Consider the following 10,297-nt stretch of genomic DNA (forward strand, 5'->3'; position numbering starts at 1 on the left):
AAAGGCCATGAAGAGATTAGTATAAATTATATACCTTGATAATTAATAGCGCTCCTCATGCCGCCAGCTTGAAGATGGGCCTTCTTGATAAATTGGTCTAGTAGGAGAAAGCAATTCCGACCAAAACTTGTCTGTGCAGTGGTTTTCCCTTAATGTGACGTATTATTGTTTTCCCCTCACCTGAATAAGCATCACTCATAGAAATACAAACTGTAAGTCAAACAATACTACAGCAAATAAGAATATAAAAACAAGGGAGTGATATTCTACATATTAGTTCAGTCAAAGAAATCAAAAAGTATACTTAATGTGGAAAAAAAAAACATTGGTAATCACAAACAATATTGAATACTTAATGTCACAATCTGTGGTACCAACCTTAATGCAAAGAAGTTCCTGGCATATTTTTTTAATCTGACCCAACATCATCGTCTGTGGATAGGTCCTCCTCATCTGAATATTCCCCCTCACTACACGCATCTTCAGAGCCAGAATTCATCATGTCATCATTAATAAAGTCTGATGAATCTATGCATTGACCATCCACATGCATGACTTCCCGTGCATCAATATGGCTAGGTGGTATATCAAGCCGATCCAGTGGAGTTGACACTGGATCAGAGTTATCACACTGCACTGGTTCATAATAATATGATGACTCATTTTCTTGATCGGCCTCATGGGTACTTGATTCGCCATCATTAATATCTGCGTTACTCCTCAACATGGACGGAATGTTGTATACATTCCTATTTGTATAGTTCTGCACAACACCCCAATTCCCTTTCACCCTTAAATCTCTTATGTAGAAACATTGATCAGCCTGACTTGCCAACACGAACGGTTCATCCTTATACCAAGTCCTGCTCAAGTTGACACTAATCATATGGTCGTCCACCCGAACCCCTCGTTTTCGATCACCAACGTCAAACCAATCACATTCAAATAGGTACACCCGACGCCACTCCATGTAGCGTAACTCTATGATATTTTTAAGACAACCATAAAAGTCTGCATTATTTGTGGCCTCGTCCCCAGTTACCAAAACCCCAGAATTTTGTGTACGCCGGCGAAGTTCACGACCCTTCGTATGAAACCGCTTTCCATTTATTATGCATGCATCATATGATGCAACCCAACGGTCAGGCCCGCAAGCCAACGCATACAGATCAGCTGACACATCAAGCGGGTTCTTGGTACGATGTTCCTGGATCTATAGCAATATTGTTGAAGATTTACAAGTTTTTATTATTTTCATAATTCCAAAACATGTCAAATAAATTTATGATGTCAACATAGATAAGTATGGAGGAGAACTTACACAGTGCTTGAACCAAGTTGCAAACTCGGTTTGATGCGTGCTCACGATGCTGTTTGGGTGTTGCACCCTACATTTCTCGTAGTGTTCCCTGAATTTGGAGCACATAATCGCAACACAGTTCAACAAGCGTTATGGGCATGCATATATAAAAACTTGTTAAGTTTGAGATGGAAGTAGATTTTGATCTAAAAGAGATTGATGCTTACTGTATATAGGGTCCAATCTCCGGACAATTGTTGAGCACATACCATATGGCTGCCTTAAAGAGTTTATCTTCTAATTGCACATTGGAAGCTATACCCAAAGGACGAACTTTCTGGTTAAAAACTCGGAATCCATCTATAGTTTCCTCTTCATCAGCATCAATGTTGCGGTCAGCTCGATTGAAGCGCGTCTCAACATCTTGGAGGTATATGGAGCAAAATGTCAGGCATTCAGTATGAATGTAGGCCTCGGCTATTGAACCTTCTGGTCGGGCCTTATTCTTAACATACCGCTTGAATTTGCCTAGATATCTCTCAAATGGGTACATCCACCTATATTGTACTGGACCTCCAAGTATAGCCTCATGGGGCAAATGGACAGCTAGATGGACCATGACATCGAAAAAGGAGGGAGGGAATATCATCTCCAGTTTGCATAAAATGGTGACTATATCAGTTTGGAGCTGGGATAGGCGATTCACATCCAGTGTGCGAGCGCACAACTCTTTGAAGAAAGTGCTAAGTTCAGTCAAAGTCAAGGCAATGTCACTTCTTAAAAACCCCCCTGCAGCAATTGGGAGTAGTCTTTGAAGGAAAACATGACAGTCGTGGCTTTTCAACCCAGTGATTTTGCTATCACGTGTAGAAACACAGTTCGAGATATTGGAAGAGAACCCGTCTGGAAATTTGATATCGCGTAGCCACTCACATAACTTCTTCCTTTCATCTCCATGTAATGTGTACAGTGCATGCGGCATTGTTACATGATAACCTTCACGCCTCAAATGTAATTCTTTTCTATAGCCCAATAACTCCAGGTCACGCCTTGAATTGATATTATCCTTAGTTTTTCCTGAACTGTTCATTAAAGTGAATAAGACGTTCTCGGCAATATTCTTCTCAATATGCATAACATCTAAATTATGCCGAAGTCGAAGTGTTGACCAGTAAGGTAACGTGTAGAATATGCTGCACTTTGTCCAATTCAGCTCTTCGGCAGTACGTTTTCTCTTCCTAACAGATTTGCCAAACGTCACATCCCCAATCATCTGCAATTGAGTTAGAATATCGTATCCTCCCAAATCCCTTGGTGGCATGCGATGATCTTCTTTACCGTTGAACAACCCTTTCCTCCTTCTCCACATGTGATCTGGCTGTAAGAAACGTCGGTGTCCCATATAACAATGTTTTCGGCCATATTTCAACTAATTGGAGTCCGTGTCAGCATTACAAGACGGACAAGCTAATTTTCCCTTTGTTGACCAGCCAGAGAGATTCCCGTATGCAAGAAAGTCATTGATTGTCCACAACAATGCAGCATGCAGCGTAAACGTCTCCTTACTTGAGGCATCATATGTGGGTACCCCATATTCCCAGAGTTCAAGCAACTCATCCAGCAACGGTTGCAAGTAAACATCGATCTCATTCCCTGGTGACCTTGGCCCTGGAATAATCAGAGATGTTATAAAGAATTGGTCTTTCATGCATGACCATGGCGGCAAGTTATACGGGACAAGGATCACAGGCCAAATGCTATGAGGTTTAGCCAAGTTGTTGAAGGGAGTGAAGCCGTCACTTGCTAGTCCGAGCCTAACATTACGAGGATCCGCAGCGAACCAACTATGATGTTCATCAAATTTCTTCCAAGACTCAGAGTCAGCCGGATGTCTCATACTACTATCTTCTATTGCCCGATGCTCTTTATGCCATCTCATATCACCTGCTATCTTCGCAGACATAAAAAGACGCTGCAATCTCGGTTTCAACGGAAAATGGCGCAACACTTTTTGAGGTATGACGCGTGATCCGTGTGTATTTGGCATCCACCTCGAAGCCTTACATATGGGGCATTCATTAAGCGTGGCATATTCCTTCCAGAATAAGATGCAGTCGTTGGGGCACGCATGGATTTTATGGTAATTGAAACCCAACCCGCGCTCCAAAGACTTTGACTCCTCATATGATTGTGGTAAGAGCGCATCAGGAAAGGAAGACCGCAATAGAGCAAGGAGCATGTCAAATGATTTAATTGACCATCCACCGATTGATTTGATGTGTAATAACTTCACAATGAAAGACAACTTTGTAAATGTTGTACACCCGTCGAAAAGAGGACGTCGGGCATCCTCCAGTAGCTTGTCAAAAGACGTTGCAGGTGAATCTTCAGGAATTGGTGGCCTATTTGATGATCCAGTGTTCTCTTGTGGCACATCAACAAAGGTGCCTGCACGCATGTCATCCAACATCTGCTGCATGTCATCAATGTAATCATCTTCGGGTATATCCTCATTCGAGATATCGTCGTCACTGACGTATTGTGTGGTATCCTCCTCCCCATGAAATATCCATTGTGTGTAATTTGGATTGATCCCTTTCATGAACAAATGGGTTTCCACCTCAAGTATAGGAAGCCACAGATTGTTAAGGCATGTACGGCAAGGACACCGAATGCGATCCCGTCCACTTGCATGAATTTGGGCTTGTGTCAGGAAATTTTTAACCCCTTCGGCGTATGCAGGTGATAATAGTCTATCGGGCTCATTCATCCAACTTTTGTCCATCTAAAAAAAGTGGGTGAGGAATAGAGTTAGACAAACAGAGCCCATGATTACCAGGTAGTTGATGAAGTCACGTTTGACAAACATGGAAAAATTTATGCAAAATATATGACCTTTGGGAACATCATGCAATTGCATGACGGGTATAGTACATGAAATTTGAACATGAAGAAATGTAGAATTCATACACATATGTCTAGCATGTGTATCTGTTGAAAGCCTTGCTCATATGAGAAAGGTGTGTATGTTACAAGTATCACTCATTCCACAGTTGAGTTAGTGGAATGAGTGAGGAAATTTGAGTTGTACATTAGACATCAAGATTATAAGAGAAGCCTCTGATCACATGGTATCACAATCTTGATTGAGTGATTAAATTTAGTTACCAATTGGATCCCTAAACGAACATAGCGTGGACCTCATGAATGGAGTATAAATGTTTAACTTGAAGTCTAGGCATTTTCGGGGGATAACTGGTATATCAATCCAATGATTTCTAGTATTCATTGGTTCGTTGTTGCATGACTCATGAGGATGGGCCTTCTTCCAGCCTCCTAGAGAACATCACCCACAATAACAATAGCTTTCTGCTATAAAAGATGGATGTAGCTGTCTAGCTGATGATCATGTACCTTGCATAGACAAGGACAAAATCCCTAAGCTTTAAGTACTTAGGGAGGCCGGTCTATATAAATATATCTATACACTGCTGCATTATAGAAGTAAATGTTCTTTTTACTTGCTGGTTTTTACTTCTGCACTATTTTTAATGCTTTGTGCCCAGACTTTGGACTCTGATCACATCAAATAAAGCAAGCAAGCAAGCAAGCAAAGCAAAGGGGCAGTCATTGTCTGTGTAGACACGATTTTAAGTACGTACAGCAGGGCCAGCTGCCTGCCTCAGGCCCTCCAGTACCCCCATCGATCATGGTTACATTTATCTCTCCCCAATTTCCTATATCTATTCACATCAGTTCACTCAAGGTCTTAAGTAATTACTGCTACTAATGCTGCAACTTTCCTTTTGTTTTTAATGGAAATTAATTAATGAATGATCAAGTTGACAACCCTTTAATTAATTTCATCTAAAATTAATTTAAAGTGGATTATTATTAGAACCAAAATGATTATAAAAATAAATTTATAATCATATTAATATATGTAAAATGTCACAAATTATTTTCACGAGTTACAAATTTATAGCAATTTGTAAATTTATTTATTTAGAATTATAACATTTTTATAATTATATGCAAAAATTATAGTTGACGTTTTAAAAAAAAAAAAAAAAAAAAAACCCAAATCTGGTCAACCCTTTAATTTCTTATTGAGTTAGCATGGTCAATAACTCAACCACAAACACAAATGTCAAACTGCTCATGTGGCCCTTGGCCTGCCTCTCTTATCAGCACTAAAGGAAGGCTAGAGCCTAATGGTAGAGGCAAAACCCAAAGATTTGAAGTAATGGCAGAGAGAGATCCAGAGGCCTGTACAAAAAGGGACATGACTATCAATTAAGGGTGACCTTCCTTAAAATCTAGATTTGTTGGGTTTCTCTAATAGGGTCGGTGGCCATCGATCCTTAAATCATCAATTTATTTATTTTTCTAATTCAGTTTAACTAATCTATTTCATATAAATAAACAAAAGTATATTGAGTCTTTTGTTTATTAATAAAAATAAATAAAATAAAATCTATATTTCCATTCAATTAAATTTTTATAACAAAAGACTCAATTTTGTTATCTGAGATCCCAAAACGAGTAAAAAGATAAATTAACTTTAAACAATCTAAAATACTAGGATATGATGTTCTATTCTTTTAATCACACTAAAAGTAAATTTGAATAATTCTATATAAAACACACACTAGTTATAACATATATATAACTAATATGTGATATTATAATCAACATATAAATAATCAGATCCCACATTGTACAAAGAATTCATAGGAGAAAAACAAGCTGTTTTAAACAGGCCATATATATAAGTGTAAACATAGAATTGGTCGTTAATGTTTTAGCTCTATATGTATTCATCAAAATACTGTTTTAAACATGGAAGACAAACGGATGACAAAAATAGTATTGAAATTTTGGATTATTCGCTTTATACATGGTAGTCTTTAAAACCAAAAAGTCCATACCAAGTCCACTGGTTTATGCATCTAGGATTTCATGGATCTAAGTTCTTGTACTTTTCTGCCACTCACAGCAAATCAAGCCAGAAAGTAGGCCAAAAATACAAAATCATAGTTACCTATTTAGCAACAACAGTCGCGGCAGGATGTGCGTGATGTTTTAATTGCTATTGCTGCACAATGGCAATCTGCTGCAAATTCAAACCAAATGCAAATTAAAACACACAATTATTTCCAAGAAAGAGACAGGGCCTAAGCAACCAATTATTAAAACAATATTAGTAGTAAAACATATAATACTGCAGGTGTTTCGCAGTTGTTAAAAGTTAAGAAGTGTGCTGACAGGTGATCCCTAATCTCAGAAAAAACTGCTGTGGGAAGTTTTACATTAAGTTCATTGCCTGCTTAATATTCTCAAAGAATTAAAAACAGATGATTATATAAGTACAAAAGAAATCAGGACAGAATTTATGGTCACCACACCGCCCCCCCACCCAGAAAAAAAAAAAAAAAAAAAAGGGAACCATAAAAATAACATGCTTGTACTCACTGTTAACTAATTAGCAATCTTTTGGACAAATCTTCTAGTTTTTTTTTTTTTGATATGAGGAAACATATTAAGGATCTGAAAGAATCTTTTTGTGACCTTCAAAGACATATCATCCTTCCTATGGCAACAGAACTAGTTTTCTTTATTTTTTTGCAGGCAATGGTTGCTCGTGGAGACCTTGGAGCGGAACTGCCCATCGAGGAAGTTCCTTTATTACAGGTGTATTGATGTTAGCGATATGCATCACATCTTTTTTCTCTAAACTTATTCATAAAGTTGGTCAATTTAAATAGCTTTGATGTATGATCTGCCAAATTTTGGTGTGGGTATAAAATGTTTGGGAAGAATAGATTTAACAATCATATGCATGTTCAATATCTCAAGTTAAAGGAAGAACCCCCATACATCTTGATCCAAAAATGGAGTTGTCAGTTTTGTATACTTACTTTAGTTTATAATAAGTATTTCTAGAGAATAAAAATTAACTTTTTTTAATACTTTATTTAATACATATTTTAATACATGTGCACTAAAAGTTAGCAAAGAGATTTACTTTAGCCCGGTAGTTTTTTACTAAAAACTAGTTTGATGTTGATACTGTAACTATTTACAGTATTACAAACTGTGATAGAGTACTTAAAGCAAGCGATATCTGCAAGTAATAAATGTGTAACCTACTCTTAACAAAATAACACAAAAAATGCTATGCCATATTCGCCTATTTGATAAAAACACAAACTGTGGCTTCTAAATGCATGATGCAAAAGTGAGTACTCTTTTGCTGATCTAAGTTCTAAAATAATGATTCAAAGACTCTTCTACATCATATTAGTGATCATGAACATAGAGCAATCAAAAGGCTAAATTTGTCATCCGTTTTCCAAAACTCATATGGCATCCAAAAATGTCTAGCTGGAAAAAACTCTGTTGAACATTTTCCAGCTAACTAACATATAGGTTTTTTATGTTTTTTGATAGATATTATGGATTTTATTCATAGTAAATAGGCATAGCCCAAGTACACGGGTAGTATACAAGAGAATAAACCTAAGTACAATCTAAAGCAGAAACAGAACTAAAGAAAAACATTACAAATGTTGATATCCCTTAAAAGATAACTCGCCCACAAGTTTAAGGTGTTGAGGGAAGAGATAACCCTGATTTGTATGGAATAGTCCCATCAGAAATCATGTAGAGGAGTTCTCTTATACTATCTCTTTTATACTTGTCAAAATTAAAATCACATACCTATTTAAGTAAAAAAAAGAATACTTAACACAATACAAATTAAAAACTGTCTGAAGGCTAGGGAAAATGATCACCACAAACCACCAACATCAAACCAGCCCCACAGGGTACTATAACAGAAACAAACCAATAAAACACAAATCATCCATGCAACAAATAAAGTATAAACCATACAAAGGAACAGATGAGAAGCAAGAAATGTCAGGGACTCTTATATACAGAAACTGGAGAAGCACAGATTTCAAATAAAAACCCTAAGCAACTCGCTGCATAGGCCAAAAACTAAGAAACAGTTCAATAATTAATTTTCCATAGTGATAAAATCAGATAAACTAAATACCAGAGAACAGCCCAGCAGCATTTAATTTAAAATCACTAAAGCCAGTTATATCTATCTTGGCAGGTCGGCTACCATTTGCATCATTATTGAACTGCAATTGGGGGTTTCAGAATGGAATATTGTTTCCATTTTACATTCAAGTCCAAATTTTAAAACTATAGTTCAATTAGGAAGCAAAAAATCAGTTGTTAAATACCGAACGAAAAGGATGGGGCTAAAAAATTATAACTTGAAGTGAACGTGGGTGTGTGGTGAGAAGCAGAGAAGGAGAAGGTGCTTACCAGTGGTCGGAAACTCAGAACTCCAAGCACTTCACAAGCCGTGCAGCACCAACTTTCCCATTCAATCTTCGGTGGAGATAGAGAAGGGGAAACAACTGAATGCCCTAGGATTACAAAATCAGAGGGTTTTCACGAGTGAGAGAGAGAGAGATAGTGTGTGAGACAGAGAGAGAGAGAGAGAGAGAGAGAGAGAGAGAGAGAGAGAGAGAGAGAGAGAGACGAAGAATGGAACCTGAAGCTTTCAGCCGTATGGACTCTGGTTCAACCTCCGTGGGAAGAAAATGGCGTGGTGGTGGTGTGGCTAAATCGCTGGAGATTTCCTTCGGCTGAAATAGGTAAGCATATGGCGTCGGTGGTCTTTTGGAGAAGGACAGTATGTTTTACTCGGCTGTGGAGAACGAAGGAGCAGGCCGTAGGGAATCGGGGGGTGGGTTTTGGTGGTTGCAGGGGGGGGGGGGACGCGGGACGAGGATGAAAAATAATACTTCGCGCCCAAAGATAGAGGTAAAGTGACGTAGTTTTGGCGCAGGCAAAAGTATATTGCAATATAGCAGCGATTTTATAATCGTTGCAATAGTTATTATAAGCCCCGGCTAGTAAATGGTATTATTAGATCATGAATTTCGCGGGGATTTTTAACTCGCCGGAAAAACATACTTTTGCCAACGAAATATTTTGCGGCGATTATTAAATCGCCGGAATAACCCCGATTTCTTGTAGTGTCATTCTCTCTTCTCTAAACATTGAGCCTTAATCCTTGTTCATTTTGAGAGATATAGCTTACGCTGTATTGTTCTTATTTCACTCGTTGAGGAGTGTTTTCTGATAACCTACCCACTATCAGCTTTTGTATCAGAAAAATGGTGTGTATAACCCTTGTGTGTGTAGAAAGTATTCTACACAGGGAATAGTTGAATCACCACGTGTAAGGTGATTGCAAGTGTAGAGGGTGTTCTACACGGATCCTTTGTAGCGGTGTTGTTCAAAGGTGTAATAGGTTTCTATCTCCACCTGAAGGAGGTTGAATAGTGAATTTGGGAATCCTCAAGGGGTAGCTTGAGGCGAGGACGTAGGCAGTGGGGCCGAACCTCGTTAACATACTGAGTTTGCTTCTCTCTTACCCTTACTCTTTATATTTATTGTTATTTCATATTTTGTTTATATTTTATATTATATATTTGATTTATAATTGTTATTTTTTTTAATACAACTCAATTCACCCCCCCTCTTGTGTTAGTCATCTGGGCAACAATTGGTATCAGAGCTAAGAGCTCTATTATAAGATTAACTATCTTTTGAGTTAAGATCTTATGGCTAACATTGCAGCTTCATTTGGTGAAGGTCAATCTAGTAGTCGGCCTCCACTCTTTTGTGGAGATAATTACTCATTCTGGAAAGTTAGAATGAGAATATTTCTTCAAGCTCAAGGTAGAGAAATATGGAAATGTATTGTAAATGGACCTTATATTCCAACAAAAGTGGTTGGTGGAGTAAAGGTCAAAAAGGAAGAAGAAGAGTTTGATCGTGAAGACGATAGACTTTATACTTTAAATTTAACTGCTATGAATTTATTATATAATGCTCTTAATGGAAATGAGTTTAATAGAATAATGAATTGCGCTACGGCAAAGGAAATTTGGGATAACTTGGAAG

At 37.7% G+C, this 10,297-nt stretch overlaps 1 protein-coding gene and 1 long non-coding RNA gene across 2 annotated transcripts; both read right to left on the reverse strand.

The window, feature by feature from the left end:
- Window positions 1–409: 409 nt before the first annotated feature.
- Window positions 410–2,702, reverse strand: LOC122307470. The gene is made up of 4 exons (XM_043120370.1): window positions 1,874–2,702; window positions 1,570–1,723; window positions 1,322–1,409; window positions 410–1,213 (listed from the first exon to the last, which is right to left on the reverse strand). The coding sequence occupies exons 1-4, from the start codon at window positions 2,700–2,702 to the stop codon at window positions 410–412; spliced, it is 1,875 nt and encodes a 624-aa protein (XP_042976304.1).
- Window positions 2,703–6,158: 3,456 nt separating this feature from the next.
- Window positions 6,159–9,090, reverse strand: LOC122308280. The gene is made up of 3 exons (XR_006241969.1): window positions 8,877–9,090; window positions 8,645–8,748; window positions 6,159–6,416 (listed from the first exon to the last, which is right to left on the reverse strand). It is a non-coding gene; the product is annotated as an uncharacterized LOC122308280 (long non-coding RNA).
- Between the last annotated feature and the right edge of the window lie 1,207 nt (window positions 9,091–10,297).

This window comes from Carya illinoinensis, chromosome 4, assembly GCF_018687715.1.
Source record: "Carya illinoinensis cultivar Pawnee chromosome 4, C.illinoinensisPawnee_v1, whole genome shotgun sequence".
Lineage (NCBI taxonomy): Eukaryota > Viridiplantae > Streptophyta > Magnoliopsida > Fagales > Juglandaceae > Carya > Carya illinoinensis.